At 36.2% G+C, this 26,237-nt stretch overlaps 1 protein-coding gene across 1 annotated transcript in view; it reads right to left on the bottom strand.

The window, feature by feature from the left end:
• The window catches only part of RAB2A (RAB2A, member RAS oncogene family), a 49,633-nt gene that overhangs the window by 12,631 nt on the left and 10,765 nt on the right, over positions 1 to 26,237 (bottom strand). Inside the window, exons 2-6 of the mRNA XM_015812376.1 lie at positions 17,276 to 17,347; positions 14,442 to 14,509; positions 10,245 to 10,327; positions 9,363 to 9,455; positions 7,466 to 7,577 (exon numbers count right to left, since the gene is read on the bottom strand). Coding sequence (XP_015667862.1) covers positions 7,466 to 7,577; positions 9,363 to 9,455; positions 10,245 to 10,327; positions 14,442 to 14,509; positions 17,276 to 17,347 — 428 coding nt within the window. The remainder of the gene's footprint in view (positions 1 to 7,465; positions 7,578 to 9,362; positions 9,456 to 10,244; positions 10,328 to 14,441; positions 14,510 to 17,275; positions 17,348 to 26,237) is intronic.

Genomic DNA, 26,237 nt, shown 5'->3' with positions numbered 1-26,237 from the left:
GTCCAGAATGCGGCCGCGCGGGCGGTGTTGGGAGGGACTCGTCGCTCCCATGTAACACCGTTGCTGCGCGAGCTGCACTGGTTGCCGGTGGCCTTCCGGGTGTGCTTCAAGGTGTTGGTTATCATCTTCAAAGCGCTCCATGGCATCGGACCTGGATATCTCCGAGACCGCCTTCTGCCGCAGATTACCTCCCATCGGCTGGTACGCTCCCACAGAGTGGGTCTCCTCAGGGTGCCGTCAGCCAGACAGTGCCGGCTGGCGACCCCCAGGGGGAGGGCCTTCTCGGTGGGAGCTCCCACCCTCTGGAACGAACTACCCCCAGAGATCCGGGTGATCCCGGATCTCCCTTCCTTCCGCCGCACCCTTAAGACATGGCTTTTCCAACAAGCAGGACTGGCCTAAGGGGAAATTTTTAGTGGGGTTTTAAAAGTAATTTTAAAAATTAATAAGGCCAAATTTAATATTTCATCTTAACTTGGTTTTAATGATAGTTTTTGGGGTATTGTTGTAGTTGTTTTTATCAGGCTGTCAGCCGCCCTGAGTCCGCAAGGAGAAGGGCGGGGTATAAATTCAAATAATAAAATAAATAAATAAATACATTTCCAAAATATAAATAACAACACGATCTTTGTTGTAGATCCAATATTTGGATGCTTCATCTGGAAATCCAGTATCAGGCAAACAAATGGATATACTAAAAATGTTTGTCTCTGTGTGCATGTGTGTGTTCGTTTTGTATGTGTGTGTGCATTTTGTCTTCCCAGTTGATCAGGATATTTCGCTTACATTTATTTCTTTAAAGCATTATATTCACACCACCGTATACAGTACGTTATTCTTTATTATCTGTAAGTTATTCTTCTCTCTTTAATAATATTCAAATATAAAGCAGCCCAGAGTCACCTTACTGTGGAGATGGGTGGCATATAAATTAAATAACCATCTTTCATATGACAGAATATTGGCCTTATGTTTTATTTATTGCATCTATTTATTTATTACATTTATTTGTACTCATCTCACCACATGGCAATTCTGGGTGGCCATATTATATATACTATATATATTACTATATATAATAGTAAAATTATAAGTTAAGGTAAAAAGATGTGGAGGGAAGGATCAAAATGTGCAACCACTTCCAGCATGGCATTCCCCCATTGGCATTCCCCCATATATGTATGTCAGCTGGCATCATATATTCAGGTTTGCTATACCTGATTGCAAATCTAATTTAAATACTAAAAAATAAACAGGGTTCATGGTGGAGAACAAATCATACCTTTCCTAATTTCTACACTAGAAGCATTTGACTGCTGAACTTGCCACCAGAGCTTAGTTTCCTAATTAACAGGACTGATATGTTTTCATCTTTAAAGGCCTTACAGCTCCCTAGAATAATCAATCTACTGCAGCTCAATTACTGCACCGTGCATACTACAGCCAGTGAAGGAGACGCAAATAATTGCAGCCATGAGTAGAAAGATATGAATATGCAAAAACTGTAAGTGGATGATTGAATCATCACAGAGGGTCATGAAAATTTGCAGCAAAATAATGAGAAGAATTAATACTATAGCTTCACAGGACATGTAGGAAGCAAGACATTTTCAGACATGCACTAGAACTCAGAAATGAGTTATCTGCCAACTCTGAACAGATCTGTGGTCTTCAGAAATAATTGTTTTCAATATTTAAAAAGGAGGGGAGTTTTGCAGTAATTAAATTAACTATTATGAAAGCATAAATATTAAAATAATTTAAAACTACAGTCCAAACTTTAAATTTTCTCACAGCTGCAATCTCCTAAGAGATTTGCTATTTTCTAAAACAGAACAGAACAACTTTATATCCAAGTTCAGACATGTACACAGCATCAGTCTATTATTAAAAAATACAGTGGTGACAAATAATCGGCAGTCCATCTAACCTGGTATGTTTGACAGTCTGCTAATATGAGGATTTCCTATATTTTTCTGTAGCAGAAAAATAATCTGCATAAATAATTGGTTGGTTTATGAACTGGATGATCCTGAGATTCCTCTTTCCATTCTGTTTTGATAACTCCTAGAATATGCAAAATGTAAATTGCATAGAGAATGATAAATTGGCCTACAGGACAGGGAGGGTGTATTAGATACTGATCTTTTTTGTTTGTAGAGCAGGGGTCCCCAATCCCCAGTCCATGGACCAGTACCAGTCTGCGGCATGCCAGCAACTGGTCCGCACAAACAAGCAAAGCCCCATCCGCGAGATGCAGGCAGCATACAAAACCACGCACCCTCCGGTCCGCGGAAAAACCTCTCTCCACAGAACTGATCCCTGGTGCCCAAAAGGTTGGGGACCTCTGTGGTAGAGAATCATCTTTGGGACTCCTGAATTTTCAAAGCTCTGAATCAAGACACTGGAATATACTAAATGTTTATTTTATTTAAATAAGTCTAGAATTTGGTCAATGTACTGAGAAATAGTCCTGTTAAAATGTTATGTTCCTTCCACTCTTTTTCTTTAAATTGGTTTATCATGCAAGTCATAATTAATGTGCGTGGTGAAGATACTGTTAGCTTTCAAGAGTTACCCTAGCAAGAACTGTAGGATATAAATTTATGAAGCAAGCTATAATTGCAAGTGCTCAAACAAGCAAAATAGTTTTATTTTATTATCCCGCATAATAACTTTTTAATCTGAAGGATTTATATATTTCAGGTGTAACTGGTTAATTGATTGGTGGTTAAGGTACAAGGCTAGAAAGTGGGAGATTGCAAGTTCATGTCCTACCTTAGTTATGAAAGCCAGTTGGGTGACTTTGGGCCAGTCACTGTCTCTCAGATCAACCCAACTCACATGATTGTTTTTGTGGGGAAAATAGGAAAAGGATAGTGTGTTGGGTATGTTTGCTGCCTTAAGTTATATTTAAAAATAATAAAGGCGAGATACAAGTAAACAAACAAATTCCAGTACTATTTGGACCATAAAATATTCTAAAAAAAAATAATAATGCCAGCATCCTATAAACTACTACTACTACTACTACTACTACTACTNTCCTCCTCCTCTTCTTCCTTCTCCTCCTCCCATCTTCCATCTTCTATCATCACCATTTTCTATCCATTGCAGGATGAAGGTCTCTTCTGCATGTTTCCAACCAATACAGTCTTGAGCTTTCTTTTGCCAATTGGGCCCGCAATAAACACATTATAGGTTCATAATAACAATAAATTTGCATGCATGTTTGCATGCATTCAGTCTCAGCATCCTCCAGTTGTAAAAATCTTAGTACAGGTAGTCCCCAATTCATAACTACAAAATTTCTATTGATAAACAAAACAGTTGTTATAACCTTTCTTGGCACATTTGTTAAGTGAATCATTGCAGTTGATAAGTTAGTAACATAGTTGTTAAGTGAATCTGATTTCCCCATTGACTCTGCTTGTCAGAAGATTACAAAAAGTGATCACATGACTTTGGGACACTGCAATCATCTTAAATATGAACCACTTGCCAAGCATACACATTTTTAATCACGTGACCAAAATTTTGATCATGTTGTAACTTCAAACGGTCACTAAACAAATGGTTGTAAATCAGGGGCTTCCTGTACATAGTTTGAGAAAGACATTGATCTCTTGACAGTAGGATTATAAACTAATCAACATGAACTAAAGAACGCTTTTAACAGAAGGCAGAGTTGTATACTCAAGATTATATCAATGTAGCAAATTACATTGAAAATATAGTACTTGAACAATAATTCAAAATATGTGTATTTTACAAATACTACTGTGAAAATAACATTCACCTCATGTTTAAAGACAACACCTGCTGCAGTTCATTTATTAATTTAAAACATTTACATAACTGCCCATTTTAAAAACAACTCTGGGCAACTTACAACCAATAAAACAATAAACTTGCAAACTTGGTAACATAAACAAAGATATAATTTAGGATACTATTACGTTTTTAAAAATCTGTAGGATACTGAAAAAGTCAAGATTCTTTAAGCTTTTTATGTAACATGCTGCCATCTGGTGGCAATATGTTGTTGATGAGAATTATAATAGCAAATAAATCATAAAGTAACAAAAAAACTTAACAGTATATTTTTGAAAGAAAAAAGTTTCAGTTTACAAATACTAATTTGAATCAAAATGCAAAAACGTCACCCAACATTTTAAATTAAACCAGACAGGTTTTCCTGGATACAAAGCAAAATAGATCAAACAGCAAAATAGATTAAAATAGCCAGTTTTAATTTTCTAAAACAAACATTTTAGGAATATACAGAATGTTTATATTTAAAAAACCACCAATGCTGGATGCAGGTCTTGAATGAATATTTCAAAATATTTTTGAAGTACAAATAAATATTTCATATCATCATCTATTTTAAAGAATTTAAAATACATGACAATCAGATTAAAACAATTTTTGAATAACTAAAGTCTCTTTGGAAGAAAAATCAATTTCACAAGGACTGAATGTCTATAATAATGGACAATAAGAGAACTTAAAACTGAGATGATATTACAATAGTGGAACAGAAAACTTTAGCAAAGGTTTCTGTTGCAACAGGTGACTTATAGATATATATATCAAACAGGAAAAATGTCTTGTTTCAAAATCAGAACAAGCCAATTTGTTTGGGGCTGACCATCTGCCAGATTATTTTGAATCAGCCACTACTCAGACGAACCTAATTTTGGAAGTCTTTGGCAATTCCTGGTTCAATGAAATAAAATCCAGAGAGATAGGTAGGGCAAGATCAGCACATGTCACTCCTTTCCTTAACATTGTAGTTCTCAGTGTGGCATATTTTGCCAGTCAGTTAATGCACCTTCCTATCACAATCCATTTTTTCCCTCGCCACAAAAATATTTGGGCCAAGATTGTTTTAGTATATTTTATGGGAGAAAAATAAGGGATTGCATATGAGAATGCAAAGTGACATCCATATTTCTCTGTTACTTTGGTACTTAAAATAAAGTTAAATGATATTTACAAATGATTATTTGCTGTTGACCTATACACTGTACAAATCTCAATGTCTGCCTGCTGCCTCTGTTATCCAATTTTGATCAAAGTCTTTTGTAAACAACAGATCAATAGACTCTTAATGCAACTTGTGATTACATTGGAGACTCTATAGAAAATCATTCCCCACATTCCTTGGTAAAATACAACTCAATAAATTTTGATTTAATGTGCCATAGCTTTTTGTAGTTTGATTGCTGGCTTTCCTATTCCTTTGAATATATCTCTTTAAGTCTTATTTTTAATCACCAGCATTAATTCTACTTCCTCTGAGTAAAAAACCTGAAGAGTTTCTCAAATTGTTCTGAGGAAACCTAGGGTTCTGTGAGAACTTGATAGTGTTGCATGACAAACTAAATGTAAAAAAAAGTCATTCTCATATGTCAATTGGCAAAATTTCTAAGGTACAGTAGAAGGAGCAGGGCTTTTCAGCTGACATTCATACCCTCTCCCTTCCCCTAGATCAGGGCTTTTCAACCTTTTTACAGATTGTACCACTTTTAGGACATGACAATATTTGAGTACCACCAGTACTTAGCAAAGTGTCATAAACTTGATGACTAAAAAAAAAAGGGGGGGGGATTTTGGGTTTTACTGATTAGATTCATTTGTTGTTATAGAAATGGCTAGTTTATAATATTATGGAAAAGTAAAAAGTTGAGGTTCAATGTTAATGCTTCCTTCTACTGCAATAGAGGAAGTCTGTTCTTTTTCCCTTCTCCCCCTCAATTTTTCCCCTTTTTCCTCCCCAGTGTCCTACTATTTGCTTTTGTATTTTTGTATTTTAGTCTATAATCTAATAAAATGTTACAAACTGTAGAAAAAAAGGAAAAAAGTGCCAGTTTTAATTTCTTTGGTGGCAGTTCCTCTGCTGAATCACTTTCCCTTTGCACTGATAAATGTATGATGAATTTATCCATATTTATTAATATGCAGTTACCAGCTGGCTGGTTGGCCTTCTTCCTCTCTCCCTCGCCTCTCCTTCCTCTCTGCCTTCTAAGCTCTCCTTTCACAGTGTACTAAGAATGGACCCCCCCAGTCCCTTCACTGTACCCCTAAAGACACAGGAATCAAGCGCAAAGCAAGAAAGGCTCACAAAAGCCTCACAGAATAAAGAAACACTAAACTCCAGTTTTTTTTCCCCTTAAGCTGCCTCAAGCGTGTCACAATGTTGCAACTGGAATCTGAAAGGCTCCGGCAATTGCGAAAAGCAATAACCTTAAATTAAGCCTGTTTACCTACAAAGAAAACTTGATAAAAGTCATAGACAGTCTCAAGATAAGGGGATAAAACTAATTTGTTTAAAGGAACTAACCTACGGAAGCCAACACTTTGGACTCATTGCTAGCCTTTGTGAAACAGACTAAAATATTCCAATAAACAAAGCAAACAAACTGAGCCTCTGAATTACAAAAGCCTCTGAATTACAAAATGCTGTAAAAATGTATAAAAATACTTATGATAATCCATTCAAGCTGCCAGCTGATCTGGAACCCACTGGCTTCTGAAATAAACCAACCTCCTTTCTGACATGCTTGTCTTCTGGCTTTTCATTTCATCAGCACTGACTGCATTCTCCTGGCTGGAGAAAACGAACCAGGGGACCTTTTCTTCCAGTAACAGCTTCTTCTTCCCTGTCTCTTTTTCCTCCCAGCCTGCTGAGCTCTCCTTCCACAGCTTCTTCTCCGTCCCCTTCTCTTTCCCTGTTGTCTTTTTTCCCCTTTTCCTCAAAAACCACCTGCTTTTATATCCTCTCCTCTCCTTTTCCCTTCATTTCACCTCCAGTTATGTGCTGCTTCTGGAAACGCCAATCAGTTGCAGCCCTGCGGTGCTCCTGGGGCTTCTGCCAGCCCCAACAGTCCTGCAGCTCCAGCTGCCTCTCCCTCAGGCTTGGGTCACTTCAGCTCATTCCCCTCCCCCGCTACACCTGTCTAGGAGGGTCACATACCACCTGCCAAAGTACCACTGGTGGTACGTGTACCACCGGTTGAAAAGCCCTCCTCTAGAGCACTCGATAGCATAAGAGCTGAAGTAATCTGGAAGATACCATTCTGTTAGGAATATATACTTCAGGTCCAAAGTAGGAAAAGTACTTTAAATTTGGCATGATCATGCTCACTACACCTGTCAATGGCTCCTTAAAAAGCCACACAGTTTTGTATATTCACAAATTAGCTATGTGGTCTCAGGAAAATACATGTTTGGAGTAAGTAGGCATTAAAATATCAATGAAAGGACTGGGACATGTGGCCTACAGCTGCACAACCTTACAATCTGCATAGAATGCTTCATTTCATCCTGTGGCTTTTAATGGGATCCTGGTATGTTCAGTAGTTAAGAAAAAGTATTTTATCTTTATTTCAAATATATTTTTCAATATTTTTCTATTCTTAGAATTCTCATCTAACATATAAAAAATACTCCAAATTACCTCTTCTACATTTGAAGCAGTTTTGGCAGATGTCTCCATAAAGATAAGGCCATGCTCTCTTGCAAATGCTTCTCCTTCTTCTTTTTTCACTTCTCTTCTAGACTCTAAATCGCTAAGAAAAAAAATATTAATTGAAAAATATCAGGATTGCTTAGTTATATATGTTTAGAATATTTAAGTAAGATTACAATTATGTCAAATTGTCTTATCTCAGGTAGTATTATTTTTCTGAAGTCCACTTATTCAATTGCATATATATTTGCCACTGTTGATTAAAAACATCAAGTTGGAAAGTTTTAAAATTTCTGTCCAGTGCCTGAATTGCCAGCATTGGTGCTTAACAGAAGACATGCCTCTCTTCAAATAAATTAATGGTTGTTCATTATCTTAGCTAACTATTTCCAAACAATTGCCTCATATACAGTATGAGATACAAGTAGGAATAATAAAACAAATCCTGTCTATAAATGTCTATTAATGTATATGACTCATCATAATGACAGAGGTCTACAAGCTAAGTCACATGTGGCCCAAAGGTGAGTCTCCCATATACTTCAGAGGTGGTTATCAAATTCTATTTTTAATGGGAAATTATTAAATACACTTAGAATACCTATATTTAGCTGAATTATATCTATGTTAAATTAGATCAAATTTAATTATCTTACTACTTTTCAAAGTTTGGTTAAGTTTATGTTAAATTTACTGTGTAGAATTGTCCACATCAGCAACATTTAAGAAACTGCTTACATATTTGAAGTAAGATTAAAATCATCATTATGAAAATATATGCTCCCTGTCATTTTGTGCCATTAAGGATATTTATGGATATCCTTGAAACAGTAGGTTCAAATTTCAGGTGTCATGCTTAATAATCTAAAATAGGATCTAAAATAGTTCCTTACTATTTATTGCCCAACCAAATATTCTGACTCCTCCTTAAAACAGGAAAAATGGCACAGCTTTCATTAATTGTGTCCTAAAATATTTCTAGGATATAGTACAAAGGCAACCCAATGCTTTTTTCACCCTGGCTTATTAACCATAAACTATTATAATTATGGACACACTACAGAATCTGTGATCTCTCTAACAGCCTACATTTTGAGAGGGTAGCTGGCTATATGGAAGAAATAAAATCAGTACCAGCTCACTGTCAATAGATTTGTTTTCATCAGAAAGAAGTGTTTTATTATTCATTAACTTGTCCCCTAAGAACAGTAACATTGCAAATAAAATATAATAAATTTAAAGCAGGCCAGATTTTGGCAATTGCTAAAGTTATAAAACAATGTTTTAAAACAAAAACAATGAAGAATGATAGTAGACGCCAGAGAAAGTTATGCAAAGAAATCCAGCAGCAAAAAAAATGTTAATGTTCCAGATAGCAAAGCAACTGGCATAGGAAGATCAGGAATAAGGTGATTTTATTTAGTTGCAGAACTATTGAGACAAGAAGCTAGCTAACTATACAATAAAGGGCATTTAATATTTTGCATAGAGAAAATGAAAAATATTTTAATTAAACCACTTTTAATAGCCTCAACATGTAGAGTTAGGGTTTTTAATTTTATTATTGCATTTGTTGCAACTGAGAACCAGTCTGATCTAGTGGTTAAGGTACCCAGTTAGAAACCTGGAGCCTGTGAGTTCTAGTTTCACTTTAGACATAAAAACCGGTTAGGTCACTTTAGGCAAGTCACTCTCTCTCACCCAACTCACCTCACAGGATTGTTGTGATGGGGAAAACAGGGTGGGGAAGGAGTATTAGTATGTTCATAGCCTTGAGTTATTTATAAAAATAAGAGTAGAATAAAAAAAATCTAAACTCTAAATTATACATCTAAATATAGAATTACAATTATCCTAATGTATGCCATATCAGAAAACAAAGTACCTTTTATTTCCAATTAGCATAATAACCATATTGGAATTAGAATGCTGGCGGGCATCTTCTAACCATGTTGTCAAATGGTTGAAAGTATCCCTCCTAAAAGGAAACTAAAATGTAAATGAGCACCAAAAGACCTAATAAAATATCTCTAAAGGTTATGTTTTAACATTTAGAGTTTATATTCCACATAACTGATACCAATTCTAAGTGAATTACAAATCAAAACTAATTAATAACTTGGGAAAAACCAAATATTCTTCACCCTTCTTAAAAAGGCCTTACATTTTGAATTTATACAATATGCAACCAAATAATCTCTATAATCTGAATAACATAAAAACTTTCAGCACAATATATTAAAATATAACCTAATCCAGAAAGAAAAGTAATCTACGATGTAATAAGATATCTATCTATATCTATATCTATATCTATCTATCTATCTATCTGTATGTAAATACACACATCTGTATGTAAATACACACACACACACACACACACACACACACACAGCACTCATCTGGTTGGGGATTTTATGAGTCCCTTTACAGAAAAGTATAAATGCTTAAGAATGTAGCAGCAGAACACTGTGAAATCTGGTCTCAAATTACAAGCTTCATCAGCTGCACAGAAGATTCACTTCAGAATTAAGTATTCGCCTTAGCCACATTAAATATTATCTCTAAAACTCAGTGTGAATATACACATTCAGTCCTACATACTTGAATGTACTTTGACAATAGATATAATCCATCTTAATAAAGTTTAAAATAGGTCCAATGATAGCAATAAAATTTAAACAAAGCATGAACTAGTAGGAGACTAACCCAGTATACTTTACAAGAGTACAAGAGTCTAAATCACACTAAACTGCAAGAGTCTCACCTTGTAATGTCATACACTAGTAAAGCACCTGCTGCCCCTCTGTAGTATGACCTTGTGATGGAACGGAAGGACTCTTGCCCAGCCTGTAGTAAAACAAGAGCAACAGTTTCTTATTCCTCATGTGTGAGAAACATCAGATTACTTAGCTATACTATGAAATTTATTTTACTGAGATTGGGAACAAAATAAACTGCCACTATTTCTTGAAAATAAGACTTACAAATTTTAAAAAATCTAGAGCACCATTAGGGGGAAAAATCAAGAACAAGACCTCTAAACCTTTTTTGGCAATCCCTGACAACCCAATTTACTGAATGGCTTCACAATACATGAATCATTATTAGAGTACAGAATGGACTCCTAGCAACTAAGCTCTGAAGACAAATTTGAAAGGAAGCAAATAGCCCAGTGCTTCACATTTGAATTCAATAACTCCCTCCCCGGGGCAGCTGTTGACACTAGAATAAATAAAGCCCATTGTAAATAAATGATGAATGACATCTTTACGCCCACCATCTGCTGGAGTAAAAGTTGTATGAAGGCCAAGGATGCAGATTTTATCCATTATATCATAAACTGCAGCCAGATTTCAACAATCTTCAGATGGGTTTTTTTCTCCATCATTTTATTATGAAAAGCAAGAGTTTTGAATTTGGTTTTATATATGTCTGTTATCATTTAAATAACATCCTGTACTTCTGAAACAAAGCTTATCCAAAGAATGAAATACACACAACACACACACACACACTCACTCACATATATACATACATACATACATACATACTGGTAGAAAGGCAAGCACAAAAAATGTACAAAACATCTTGTGTGTAAGTTGATCTTTCAAATAAATGATCCAGAAGTTTAATTATCAGTACAGTTTGGCATAGCAATGCAAAATATGTAATAGATGTTTAATCCATAATGTAACTTATAAACTAAATATAGAGATGAAAAAATGAACAGAATCCACATCAGTATCAATAGTTTTTAATAAGCAGCTAACAGAAACTGCTTGTTGTCCGTTAGCAATACTAAATCATGTGATGATGTAAGCAACATATAGAAGAAAATATATTTCTAACACCACCTGCAGAAAAGATATGACAGCTTTGCTATCATATCTGGATAAATTGTAATAAAAAAATTAAGGACATTTAGCAATCAATATTAAATATTCCAAGTCTACGGAGCTTGTGAAGTCTCAGGTTAATCAGAGCAGGACAGTTACTTCATAAGCTCTGTATTATGATATTAGGCAACTGGAAACTTGTATTAAGTCTGCATACAGCTCTGATAGATGTGACATGAAGATATTTATATAAAATATGCAATGTCAGAAGCCAATGACCATATATAAACCATATTTCATGATTTATATCCAGATCATCTCTATGTTGCAATTTATTGCACTTTTCTGTCTTGCTGTTCTAATCGTAAGTTTGATATTGTTAAGATTTCTAGTTGTAAATTATAAGACTTATAGGACAGGAATAAGGCTGCAGTCTTGACTACATAACAGCAGTTTTGTACTTGAAACAGAGTTGCTTGGAACGTAGTACACAAAATAACTAAAAACAAAATATTATGAATACCCTTATTCCTAAAAATAGTAATCTCTTCATTTGAAAGAGATTTTTTTTAGGTAATTAGAGGGACAGATAATATAGATACAGGTAATCCTTGACTTATGAAAACGACAGGGATCAGAAAATTCATCATTATGCATGGAGTCATTAGGTGAGGCATCATGTGATTTTACTACCTTTTTGCCATGGTTATTTTAAAAAATCACCTGCAGTCATTAAGTGAGACATCACATGACCGTAACTTGAAACCTCCTGTCAGCTTCCTCACTATGCTTGCTGGAAAGGTCACAAGATAGCAATCATATGACTACAGGACACTGTAATTGTCGTATGGGCGAGGTCAGTTAGCAAATGCCTGGATTGTGATCACATGATTGCAGAGACCCTGCAAAGGTCACAGGTGGGAGGACATAAGTCAGTTTTTCAATGCCACTGTAACTTTGAATAGTCACTAATGAATGGTCATAAAGTAGGGCTACCTGTATATGAAATAAAATACAATTTTGAAAACTTGAAAGATAAAGAAAACATCAAAGGAACCAGAAATGAAATCAAATATATGCTCTCCTTGGTCCAGTTGCAGGATTTTTAAATACCGTATTTATTGGCGTATAACACGCACTTTTTCCCCCTGAAAATAGGGGGCAAATGATGTGTGCGTGTTATACGCCGATATAAGCGCTCCGCCGCCCGGCCCCACCTTTAAGTTTTTTTCCTGAAATTTCCCTCTTAAAATGAAGGTGCGTGTTATACGCCTGTGCGTGTTATACGCCGATAAATACGGGTAACTGAACAAGCCAGAGTGAATCTGTTAATTTAATGTTTATCTTAAGACAAAATGTTAGTTCTGTCAGTTCTCTCATTGTCATTTTCTCATTTCCCACTGGATTTGTTACATCTATGAATGGAAACTTCAAATTAAATCTTATTTATGTATTATTTGATATTGTGAAATTATCAGAAACCAAACTATTATTGCAGGATCCAACATGAGTTAGTCAGCAGGGCCACAGGTTAGTCTTCTGAGCTTTCAGACTCATGCAGGAGCCCATCTTCAGGCAACTTCTCTCTACCGGAATGTGTCTTTGGACTACTCTTATGCGTCGTATTTATATGATGCTTGGTTGGGTGTGGCTTCCTATTGGCTGACTGGTTGATGGCCGGCTATTCGCTGTTGTTTCCTTGTGCTACCAAATCCTTGCTCCTAAGTATCTGATAAGCTGGTGGTAAATCAGCTCTCCACTTGACTGACAAGGGGCCTGTTTCTCAGGCTTCAATCATTTCCCTGGCTATCTTTTTATCTGCTCCGTCTACAATTTTAATAGCTGAGAAATTGAATGTATATCCTTGTTCACTGTAATGTCAGATTACCAACGAGTTGGGGTCTCCTTATCTGACCCTCGCCTGTGTTCTTGCAATCTGGTGCTTAGCTTCCTCCCCATCTGTCCTACATAGTCACAGAGGCAATCTGATAGATTACATTAGAAGTATCTCTCACCTCCAAGAGATCTTTGCAAAGCATGATTTGTCCTCATATGATAGCCTCTGGGCAGTGTGTAATGCCCACTTGCAGATCTTGAAACTGTGTTCTACTGCTTCTGACCCTTACTGGATCCTGCAACATTATCCTGGGACATGTATATTTGCCTTCATACATGAACTATTACTCTAATATTAATACAGAAGATACATTAATAAATGTGATGTGGGAGTGATTTAGTTGCTTTCCACTACAGCAATGGACAATCTGTAATCTTTACCTACTTACTGGATCTTTTTTATGTATCTTTCATATTCATCAAGGTTATATTGCAAAAACTACAATTTGATTCTGATTAGAAATAGTCTTCAAATATTGTTGGAAATTGTGACCCTTGTTCACTTTTACAACATCCATGCCTTGCTAATTCCAAAACTCAATAGCTGAAGGGAAATCTAAGGTTTGGTCCTGTTTTCCCTTCCAGCAATTCTAAGCAGTTATTTTAAGACTTCCATGCTCTTCTCAATTTCCTACTATAAACTACCAGTTTCTTGTTATTAGATGCAGAAAGCTAAGAACCATGGCTAAGAACCATGAGTTGACCATCATGTATTTATTTAAAAAAACTAGAAGGGAACAAAAATTCAAAACAATTTTTAAAGCATTGTTTTAAAGTGATAGACTTCTTTGCCAATTGCACTTAAGTAAATGATGCAATACTATTGAATAAACTAATTCCATAATGTAGCTGCTTAAAACCTCTTCACTCCAGTAGACATGTTTTACTTAGTACAGCCCATAAAATAAAACATGCTAATTCAGAGTATAAGTAAACAAGACAAAAATTGAACAATAATTTCCCTACTCTTTTCAAAGCCTAAAAGTAGCAAGTTAACAATAATGTCATAAATTATCATCATCATCATCCCCACCACCACTCCAAGTATAAAATGAAGCCACTGTCTGTCCTGGTAGAAATTAATTCATAATCTTTCCAGCTTAAGCAAGTGAAAAATCAAGAAACAGTTTTGCTGATCTGGAGGATCATATTATTTTTGGTAGCTTCTATTTTTTTAAATAACAATATGAATTTGTCTAAAATATTCTTGCAGTCAGAATTTTACTTACTGTATCCCATATCTGAAGTTTTATCTGTTTCCCATCAATGGTTATCATTCGAGCACCAAATTCTACACCTGAGTAATAAACAAAATGAAACTCATCATTTTTTTTAGTTTGGATTAACTAATATACAAAAACAATAAGAAAAATACACAAAATTATAAAAGAAGAAAATGATCTACATCATTCTTTCAAAAACATTGCAATATTGTTCTCCAGTTGCTTCAGTATTCTAGTTCCTTTACACTATTTGCTACAGATTTACTAAGTTTCCATTCATGCCAGGCATTGTATATACAGTAATAGTTTCTAGCACATAGATGGCTCATACTCAAACCCAGTACTGTAGCATGAAGATGCCTTACTAATCATTTCTAAAGGACATAGCATTATGACTTTGCCTTTATCTCTGCAGGCTACTGCAGAGGCAACTTATATTCATTTTGGCATTTAGACTGACATGCAAATGAATGGAGATGCCTCAGTGATGATGTTAGTGATAACATGGATTGGGATCTATCTAATTCTAAGTTACAGCTTGAAGCTGTAGCACTTATGCCCTCTCCCTCCAGAGAGTGAGTGCTACCTACCATGTCATTTTGGGATTGGACTACAGGACAGAAAGGGTACCTGGATTCCACAGAAGGATCTCTCTGGATAATGCCTGCCTGGCTCATTCTGAAACTCTTGTCAAATCTTATGCATGGCCATAGTTTATTTTTATTTCTCCATGGGCAGGTGCCACATTCCCTTCCTCTTTTGAGAGGCAAAATGCAGCCAGGAGAGTTCATTAATTGTGAGCAATAGCCAGCTTCAACAATGAGACAGTTCAGGACTCAGTCATTGTGACAATACAATCAATGTTGGCATATATTTCTGCTAATTCAAGAACTAGAGGAAAACATTTAATCACAACCATGAGAAAATGCCAGAAAAAAATTTAAACTGCTGCATTTGAACTGTGGTAGGAAAAATAAGAATAATCCTCCCAAAGTATGATTTTCTCCATCAAAAATAGGCAAACAGAAAATAGATAAAAGAAATTCATACTTTAAGAAATAGTATACTATATGCCTCTTTTTTCTTTTAAAGTTACTTCCTACTAACTCACTGCTATTAAGTACACAAGAAAATAAATATATGTTAATTGAACTATATCTACACATCAAGAGAGACATAATTCATACAATTTTAAAGTGATGTTTTATTTTTGGAAAACATTTTAGAAACTGGATGCATTCTGCATGATTTAAACTGGCATTATTACTGTGTAGTAAACAACAGGGCTACAATAGTTTTATCAAAAATAAGAGCATGCTAGTGTTGTGTGTTCCTTTCCATTAACGTGACTGCATAAAACCTAAAACCACACTCATAAATGCTTGTTTATCACAAGAACACAGAATTTATGCTTTTGGAAAGGTCTCCAAAAAGAGGTTTACATTTTGTTCAGAAAACTTCACCCTTTTCCTAAAACCAGAGGTGGGAAACCTGATGGCCAAAGCCAAAAATCATTTTTGAAGAGTTCTGTATTGCATCATAAGACTGTATGACAGGAAGGTAGGATTGGTTTTGAGGAAATTTTAGGAGACTTTCTTGACAGACTACAGGAATAACTTTTGTAATATTTTCAATACAGGGTTGTTACTAGGAAGAAAGGGGTTATCTCCTTTCTCCCCCAAATCATCCATACTTTAATAAGGCTTTAAAATAGTTTTCACTGTTTACAAGCTTACCTGTTGTTATGTATTTATGTGTGTTTATGTCAGGGCTTTTTTTCTCATAGAACGCCCAGAACGGAGTTCCGGCACCTTTTTTGGATGAAACCTTGTAGGGTAGGCAAGGTGGGTTGTATGACGTGTGTGAGTTCTGGCACCTTTTTTTTTTTTTTTAAGAAAAAAAGCACTGCTTTATGTGTGTGTGTGTGTGGGTGAAGGACTCTCTAAATGAATGACTACAGGTAGTCCTAGATTTACAACCACAATTGAGCCCAAAATTTCTGTTGTTAAGTGAGACATTTGTTAAGTGAATTTTGCCTCATTTTAAGACTTTCCTTGCCTCAGTTGTCAAGTGAATCACTGCAGTTGATTAGTTAGTAATCCAGTTGTTAAGTGAATCTGGCTTTCCCATTGACTTTGCTTGTCAGGTCACAAAACATGATCACATGACCTTATGACAGCAACGGTCATAAACACGAATCAGCTGCCAAGCATCTGAATTTTGATCACATGACCATGGGGATGCTGCAAAGGTCGTAACTGTGAAAAATGGCCATAAGTCACTTTTTTCAGTGCTGTTGTAATTTCACTAAATGAACTGTTGTAAGTTGAGGACTCCCTATACAAGTCTCCACTAGAGAGCAACATATTCTGTTCCCATCTTCCTATTTTTCTGATCATTTTAAGAAAAAAAAAAAAGAGTTCCCCAGATTTACCATTACTTGAAAAGATTATCCTGGCTTGTTATTTCCTCATATACCATTGTTTCTGGTTTTCAAAGGAAATGATAAGCTATCATTTCCAGTTTATTTGCTAAGCACATGCTTCCTGGCCCAATCAAAAATCACATAATAGAGCCGATGAATCACATGAATCAACAGTTTGCCTACAGTAAACTAAAATTCTCTTAAATTTTTCGCACAACTATGAAAAGCAGTAATTATATACAAATATAATTATAATTGTGGAAATAATAATTGTTCAGTATATATCTAAATTACATATCAAATAGATTAGGAACCATTTATGTACGAATCTTAAATCCAATGTTTAAATTTCATGTATTTCAAATTTTGACACATAGAATTATCATCTTTCATCATTTACCTATTAAGGACTTACCTATAGTAAGGTCATGAACTGGTTGAAACCTTTTGTCTGTAAACTGCAACAATAAACATGATTTTCCAACACCTGAAAAACAGGAATTTCAAGAATATGCAGTTGTACAATATTTGCTGAAATGAAAGTATTTAAAGATACACACTCATTAAAACATCTGTTTCTGAAGTCTAAAAAGACTATTGCTAACTCCTAATCTCAGCAAATTATTTTAATCTGCACACATAGCAAAAAAAGTGATTTAGACCTCATTATTTCCATGACACTGTGAGGTTAGAATCCACATGTATACAGGTAGTCCTCGAATTACAACCATAATGAATCCTGTCCATTACAGTTGGAAGTCAGAACAAATATTAAATGAACTACCTCACCAACCATCCCTGCTCTCCCTAGTGCAATCGCAAGCATGCAATTAAGTTTAGTAAATTAAATTGTTAAAGAGGATAGAGATTGGAGGAAAGAGGTGGGGAATTTAGTTTCAGCACCTAAAGGGGTGGGGGGTGGGAGAAAAAGATGAACAAGTCTGCCTCTACCAGCTTTTTTTGTTTTCTTTAAGAAATGTCAATTTTGGGGTGATGGAGGGGGTTAAAGCAAGGGAAAGATTTTTGGAAAGCTCATCCTAAAACTGCTACCTTAGCATGCAGGGTCTGGTTTCCTAAGGCCTAGCAAGAGCCAGGAGAGCCTTGCAGTTTCCCAGTGGCCAGCTGATTAGGGCAGAAAGCTCTGAAAGCAGCCACCATTTCTCCAGGGAATTGGCTGACAATGGTGGCTGCTTTCACAAGGTATGCGAGCAGGCCCAAGTCCTGTGGAGTCCCTTTGGGGTTGGATGGGGGGAGAGAGGTGAGGGGCTCTAAAGCATCTCCCTGGTTGATCATCAGGGCAAATGCAGTCCTCATAACTTTGAAACAGGTTCGTATGTAATTTTGGGATGTCTGTTGTAACTCTGTATTTTTGATAAGTGACCTGTTTTACTTCAAGTACTACTTGTAAATCTGATTCAAGTGAATCTTGAGTCAACTAAAGCACTTTGTACCAATGTTATAAATCCCTTTCAAAAGATTCAAACCAGTCATAACATTTCATGAGGAATGAAACATTCCTCGGATCTTTTAGAAAGAGAGACACTTAAAATAAATAACCTGGAGAAACAAGTTTGAAATGCTTTTGATCTTGCTTCTCCAGGTTAGTAGATGAGCAAAAGGACTATTGGGTGTACTTCCTATTTACCAGTAAGTGTGCAAAAGGGATTCTTCATTTACTTTTCTTTGGATTTAGTAGATTTTTTAAAGAATAACAACTTTAGAAACTCCACAGTTACCCTGCTGTATGTTGATAAGATTATCCATTTTTTGAGTGGTAAAGCCAGCTAATCGAAAAACAAATCAAACAGAACCACTGTTTCCAATTTTTAAAGACTCCCCTTGCAACCCCCCCTAAACTCTTAACCTGTTAACCAGTCTTATCCCCAAGTTTTTATAAATAATACTGAATTATATACAACAATCAAATAAATTATACTTCCTCTAAAAAAATTATGGGCAGAAAACAATTGCTCAGAACAGGGCTTTGCAACCCGTGGTACGTGTACCACTGGTGGTACTTCAGCACCTTAGCAGGTGGTACGTGTACGACTGATTGAAAAGCATTGCAAAAAAAAAAGTGTTATAAAAGTGGATGAGCTGAAGTGGCGGCAGTGCCAGAGAGGCCTGGGGGAGAGTCAGCTGGAACTGCGATGTTGCCGGGGCTCTGCTGAGAGCCCAGGATCGGCATGCGGCTACAGCTGATCGGCACTTCCGGCGGCCTGGGGGATGGCCGGCAGCCACACAGAGTCTTCGGGTGGAGATTCAGCTGGAGCAGCGGTGTTGCCGGGGCTCTACTGAGAGCCCATGATCGGCACGTGCACCTCCAGCTAATCAGCGCTTCCAGCATACCAGAAGAGAAAAGGAGGAGGAGGGGGGAGAGAGGAGAGGATATGAAAGGATGAGGGGGAAAAAAGAGGATATAAAAGAAGAAGAGGGAGCGAAGAAAGGATATAAAAGGAGGAGTAAAACTGGTAGTTTCCCCCCTTTTTTTACAGTATGTAACATTTTATTAGATTATAGAATAAAATACAAAAGCAAATAGTAGGACACAGTGGGGAGGAAAAGGGAAAGAAAAATGAGGGGGAGAAGGAAAAAAGCAAAGCAAAGACTTTGACTTCCAACTTCCTCTGTTGCAGTAGAATGAAGCATTAACATTAAATCTCAACTTTTTACTTTTCCATAATAGTATAAACTAGCCATTTCTATAACAAATCAATCAATCTAATCGTAAAACCCAAAATTCCTCCCCTTTTTTAGTGATCAAGTTTTAAGCACCTTGCTAAGCACTGGTGGTACTTGAATACTGTCATGTCCTAAAAGTTGTACAATTTGTGAAAAGGTTGAAAAGCCCTGGCTTAGAAGAACCTACTTTATTTGAAAATGTTATTCCTTCTTGTTAAAAAGCAAACCTATAATAGGTATGTATGGTTTCCTTATTTAACAATATAGTAAGTTCATTTCTCTAGATTTCAAATACGGATCAAAGTAGGAGCAGACAGTTGTTGATATGGCCCACATTAAATCATTCTATTTTCCAAATAAATACATTTGGACAAACTGCATGTTGAGAACAGAATATACTTTAAAAAAAACCAAAAAACTTTGCATAATTACTAGGATTCTATCATTCAAAAGTTTAAGAAATTTCCCATTTTATTAACAACTTTTGTACAGCCTTTGTAGTTAAGATTCTCGTAACATTCATAAGACATATCTTAGACACCCCTATCCTTCTGCTATATATGCTAAATATCAATTCTCAACCAAGTGATATGAGGATGTACATGACTGAACTCAATTTTATAGTATGTTGAGTGAAACAGACTTCAAAAAGGCTAATATCAAAATAGCCATTACCAAAAAAGAAGCAATTGCTTTTTCAGTCGTAGACTGTGTCTAATAAGTATTAGTCCAAGAACAATCGTAGACTGTGTCTAATAATTATTAGTCCAAGAAACTATGACATGCGAGAACAATTAGTTCTCAAATTCTATTGAAAGAAACTTTCTCCAAAGCAAAGGAAAAAACAGTTATTATGCTTGGTCCGGAAGAGATTGTGTCTAAGAAAGTTCTACATAAGTTCCTTCTTACTTTACACAACCACTAATTATTTATTCAATGGAAATTTCTTTCTCCTTTTAAAAATATTTTTTGTAAATTAAAATACAAAAATAATTATTGTATAAGTTTGGCTCAAACATGCATTTCATTTCATTTCACTAGCATTTCCGTCAACTATAAGATTTCATTCAAATATGTCATAAAATAAACCAATTCACACATATTAAAAATTCAAAAACTATTTTCTATTTACAGTTATATTTGAGTACAGTAGTGATTTGAAGAACCAGAGATGCCTATCTCTGGAAATCAACAATCAGTTATGATATTTTTGAGAAAATTCACACTTAAAAACTCTACCAGTTCAAGACCCACATTTGGAAACAACATCCTGGCTTTAGCTCTAAAGACGGAAGGGACAGGTCATTTAAGATGCAAGTATTCAACATGGGGTGGTTGCACAAGCTGCCATACTGTCTACAAAAGGGGAAGGAACTTGGCAAGATGAAAAGAGAGCCAGTGATCTTGAACCCATGATATTATTCATCTCACTCAGATAGATGGGAGTTTGGGTCAAATCTTTACATTAAAAGCAGCTTTCAATGCTTGATGTATTGGGATTTCTAGGTTATGACTATTGAAAAGTTGTTTAACATTCTTAATATTTTCTACTATAAAACACTAACATTGTAGAAAGCATAACAGACAAGGTGACCATAAATGGGACCATAAATGGGTAAACTATTCCCATACTGGCAACCATCTCATCATGGTTTGCAAAAAACTTACGCAGGAGGAATTCACTACTGCTCTAGTAAGACTGTCAACAGCTCTTACCATCAAAAAATTTGTCATGCTACCGTGTTTCCCCGAAAATAAGACCAGATCTTATATTAATTTTCCAGTTAGGTCTTATTTTGGGGAAAATACGGTACTAAATGTATCTGTCTTGCTGACGATCTTAACTGGTGCTTATTTTTGGGATGGGGCTTATATTACCAGTGTCCTGAAAACAATCATGCTAGAGCTTATATTCCAGTTGGGTCTTATTTTGGGGAAAATACGGTATTAAGTTTGGATCTCCTTTTAATTTCAAAGAGTATTTTATCTTCTTTTCAGTCTTATGTTTTGCAAGCTGAACATATGTTGCTTCTTTAAGCCCGTTTTCCCCAAACCTTGTGCCCAGCAAACTCACAAGGATGCCACAAGATATTTTACTACTTATAAACAAAACAGTCTATGAAATTGTTTGGGAACCTCTGCTTTAAGCTTTTCTTCATGAGGATAAATTTCCAACCTAGTAATCCCCCTTAAAAATCTACTCCAGCTTTACCATGTCCATTTCAAGTAGACATAGTACTCCAAGTACTCGAACTAGTCCAGAGTATAACAGAACTATTACCTCATATAATTTTGCTATAACACTTTGTTAATGCAAACCAAAATTGTACTGGCCTTTTTACTGCAGCATCACACTGGCTGTTCATATTCAACTAACCATTCTTACAGATATTGCCACAAAGCTAAGACTCCCCAGTTGTATACCTATACAATTGTTATTTTTCCTAACTAAATGCAGCACTTTATTACTTCTGAACACTATCATGCTAGTTTTGACCTTGCTTAATACTTTCTTTTAAATCAATGCAGAACCATTTACAAGTCTACCAAATCTCAAAATCCTCTAGCCCAGGTATTCCTAAACTTTTTACCATCACACCTTCCTTTCCTGTAATATTAATATACACATCTCCCCCAAAAATCTAAACTGCAAAATAAACACAAATGAACAATGACAATACAATGAAACTGGGAAAGGAGGATGTATTGTAGCAATGTAATTAAAAGGTTCCTCATATCTCCCCCTGACACTGTCTGTCTCTTCCCAAGAGGGTATATCTCACAGTTTGGGAAATCCTGCTCTAGCCTAATGTTACACTGTTTACAAGGTTATTATGAAAGACTTGTAAAATGGGTTACTACAGCGGTCCCCAACCTCCAGTCCGTGGACCGGCACCAGTCTGTAGCATGCCAGCAACAGGGCCGCACAAACAAAAAAAAGCCCCATCAATGGGATGCAAGCAGTACACAAAACCACACCCCTTCTGGTCTGTGGAAAAACCTTTTTCCACAGCACTGGTCCCTGTTGCCCAAAAGTTTGGGAACCTCTAGCTTACTTCACAGCATTCTCTTGATTAACAAATGACAGCCATTACTCCATCATAAAAATAAATAAGGCTATTCTGACACAACTTATTCTTAAGTAACCATGCTGCCTCTTGATAACAGTATTTTATTTAGTGCTTAAAGACATGCTGCTGGACAATGCATTTTAGTTCCTGTTCTAGCACAAATCCTAAACTAATTGGTTTGTGGTTCTGAAATTACTTCAGCCTTTATTTATTTAATTACCAAACTTGTATGCCACTCCTCTTGCCAAAGGCAACTTGCAATGTAATTTGTCTCACCACAGAGATCTATATTCATTTAAAATAGGAAGATGGACTTTTACTATAACCTGAACAATCCTGAGATTTTTTCTCTCTCTGTCCTGACATTAGGAAAGATTCTTTTTGTCTTCTTAGTATCTAAGGAGTTCCACCTTATCTTTACCTCCATCATTATGGCTTCCCTGCTTTCCTGATGCAACAGACCAACAGCTTCTAATTCTTCCAAAATTTAGACATACTATTATTATTATTTGAATTTCTCAGCAGCCTGATCTTAGTGTGAGCTTTTTCTATTTCATCTATTCAAACATCAGATAATCCTTTTACTCCTTACTCTCCTCTTCCATTTTCTATACATTTCTTTTTCTGTTTCAGCCAATAGGTATTACTATTTATCCATGTAGGTCTACTAAAATTTCTTCCATTTTAAATTATTTTAGAAATTATTTGTGCCTATTCTTTCAGTATCTTGTTTTGCAGATTTCCCATCCTTTTTTGACTTGTTTATCCTTTAAGATTTCAAGTCATGGCATGATGCCCACCTTTCGCCTGAGTTCATTAAAATCTTCTTTCTTGAAGTCCAAGGTATATGACTGAGTTTGCTCAGCTTTTCTTTAGTTATCTTGAACGCCAATATGACATAGTTGCTTTCCCATGATTACCACACACCTCCAGTCCATTGACTAATTCCTCTCTGTTGGTCAGGGTTAGATCCAGGATAGCTGAAACCCTTGTTTCTTCTTGCAATTCTGAGAAATGAAATTGTCAGGAAGAGAAATCAGAAATTTGTTGGGCCTCCTATTACTAGTTCTATTAATTTTTCAGCAGATATTACCACTATAGTCTGCTTCCTTGAAAACTTGGGACTCGGTTTAAAAATCTAAACCCTTTAAATTTAGTACTCAATGCCTTATAATAAATTCCCACGTGGATATGACTTCATTTTTTAGGATTTTTAATCTTACTCAGAAGCTTTTAACCAAAGTTCCATATTTTAAGTCATATTTTAGATATATAGCTTATTACATACAAAATCACTCCACCACCATTGTGTCTGTATCCTGAATAATCATCATTTAAGTTTCAATCATATCCCACCACATTCCTCTGATGTTATCAGGTCATATTTGTTTTAAGATTTCTAGTTTTTCTTCTTTTTCTTTTTTTGCTTCATACCCATATTGTGCATACTGATTACAAACACTGAAGATTTGAGGGTGTCACTGTTTATTGATGTCCCTAATACAAGTACTCTTTCCTGCTTTATTATTTCCCCATCACCACGTGCATAGTGTAAAGATTATAAATTCTAAAGAGACTTACATTAAAACAGAGAGAAAGGTAAACCCCGAATTAAGTTCCGATGGACTAAAAGTTCCGAAGACAGTTTGTATAAAAAGGGAATCGAATAAAGACGATTCTTAGAGTAGATGTTAAGACTATAGTAGAGGTATCCATCAAAAAGTAAAAGTCTTATTGTGAACGGAACCTGTCCCTTGAACCTCAACAGAAAAAACAAATGAAAGATCACTTGAAGAAAGAGTTTTGTCACCTTCCTATGCAGAACTTTATAATAACTTGTTATCAAGAGTGTTCATTCTTTTCTAGCCTTCCTTGTCTGCAAATGATTATATGGTAATCCTTCCACCAAAAAAGATTAGAGAGAAGAAAAAAGGTATCAGAAAGTAAACAATGGCCCTATCACATTATTGCATCCACACTGCCCTCATCTGGCATGTAGCTCTGAGCAAATATCTTCAAATGAATGTTGCCCTAGATAGGGGAAAAAAATTACCCAACCCATTTTGAGCCTTGATACTGTTTAAACCAGAATATATAGCATACAGTAGTGGCCAAAATTGGGAAAAGTGTACAGTAGAAATGCCACCTTTCACTATTTTTTCTTCTAATTTCTTTATAACTGTAGCCTTGTTCACTTAATAATACTATTTTACATCGCTTTCTGGGCAACCAGTCAACTCTTTGCACCATTACTTTAATTTTATTATGTTTTACAAGCTCACTAAATGAAAGGAAAAAAACCCCAACCAACTTGATAGCGATCACATAACACACTGACAAATGTCCTCCTTTCAGCTTCAATACATTACATCAGTAACTGAATCCTACTGTGATCTGATTGGCTCATTGCCAAAACAAGATGACACTTGATTGGCTCTCTAAACACTCATGCTCATTGGCTACAATCAGATGAAGGAAAGCTACCTGCTATTAACCTAAGCAAGTTGTGCTTCCTTTTTCTGGTTATTTGTCTATAACTTTTCATAGAATACAGTACAGATAATTGAACAAACTATGTTGCATTACATTCTTGATTAAATTATCTTTCCATTGGTATATAATTTTATGGTACTACTACAAAAAAAGGTGTTATTAGCCATCAAACCTCAAAAATACACTTTTCCCAAAAGGTTTCCACAATTTTGGCCATTATTGTATGCATATTTAAGAAGCTATGTCTTTGTACAACATTTGAATCCAACCAATGCAATATCTGCTATTAAGAAATACTTTACTTAAAGAGGATTTGTCTTGGAACATAATAGCATCAGAGGCTAGAATAGGTGTGGGTACCAATAGTACTTGCTAACACAACCTTTCTAAGGTATATTACATGGGCAACTACCATATTTTTCGCTCTATAAGACGCACTTTTCCCCCCCCAAAAGGTGGGGGAAAATGTCTGTGCGTCTTATGGAGCGAATGCTGCCTGGAGCTGAAGCCTGAGTGCAGGGGAGGAGAGCATATACTGGCAGAGAAGCCTTATGTCACTAGGTGGCGCTCTAACACAACACCATTGAGTATTGCTAGAAAGGAAGTCGCCGAGAGGAGAAGGGCTGAGGAGCTTCCTCTTCCTTCTCACCCATAGGAGGATGGAGGAGTGTTCTTCCCAGGCTCGAAACAGCAAATGGAAGGTGAGTGGAAGGCAGGTTGGGGGAGAAGCCTGGAGGAAGCGAAGGGACAAGGCTGGAATATGTCGGCTGCTGCAGCATATTCTTTCTAGTGGGAAAAAACCCAAATTGATTAGGTTTTTAGTGGGGTGTTTTGATAAATTTTTAGGGGGTATGGGGGGGGGTAGGGTGGGTAGGCCAATCCATGCCATGTCTGGGGGACTCGGCACTAAAGTGATCAGGGGGGAGGTAGGAGGACCAGGGGAGGGTGTTGTGATAGGTACGGTCAGTGGGAGGGGCAGATATGGCGGGAGCAGAGGACCATATCGGGTTTTGGGAGCACGCACACGCTGCTTACAAGCTTGTGGGTGCTCCGGTCCTCAGGACTCAACTCGACCCCCAGGGATCTTAGATCCCCGGCCCCGGGATCACCGACTGATGCTGTGTAATGCCA

This window comes from Protobothrops mucrosquamatus, unplaced genomic scaffold (assembly GCF_001527695.2).
Source record: "Protobothrops mucrosquamatus isolate PMUCROS unplaced genomic scaffold, P.Mucros_1.0 scaffold79, whole genome shotgun sequence".
NCBI classification, from domain to species: domain Eukaryota; kingdom Metazoa; phylum Chordata; class Lepidosauria; order Squamata; family Viperidae; genus Protobothrops; species Protobothrops mucrosquamatus.
This window is presented reverse-complemented; position numbering and strand designations above follow the sequence as displayed.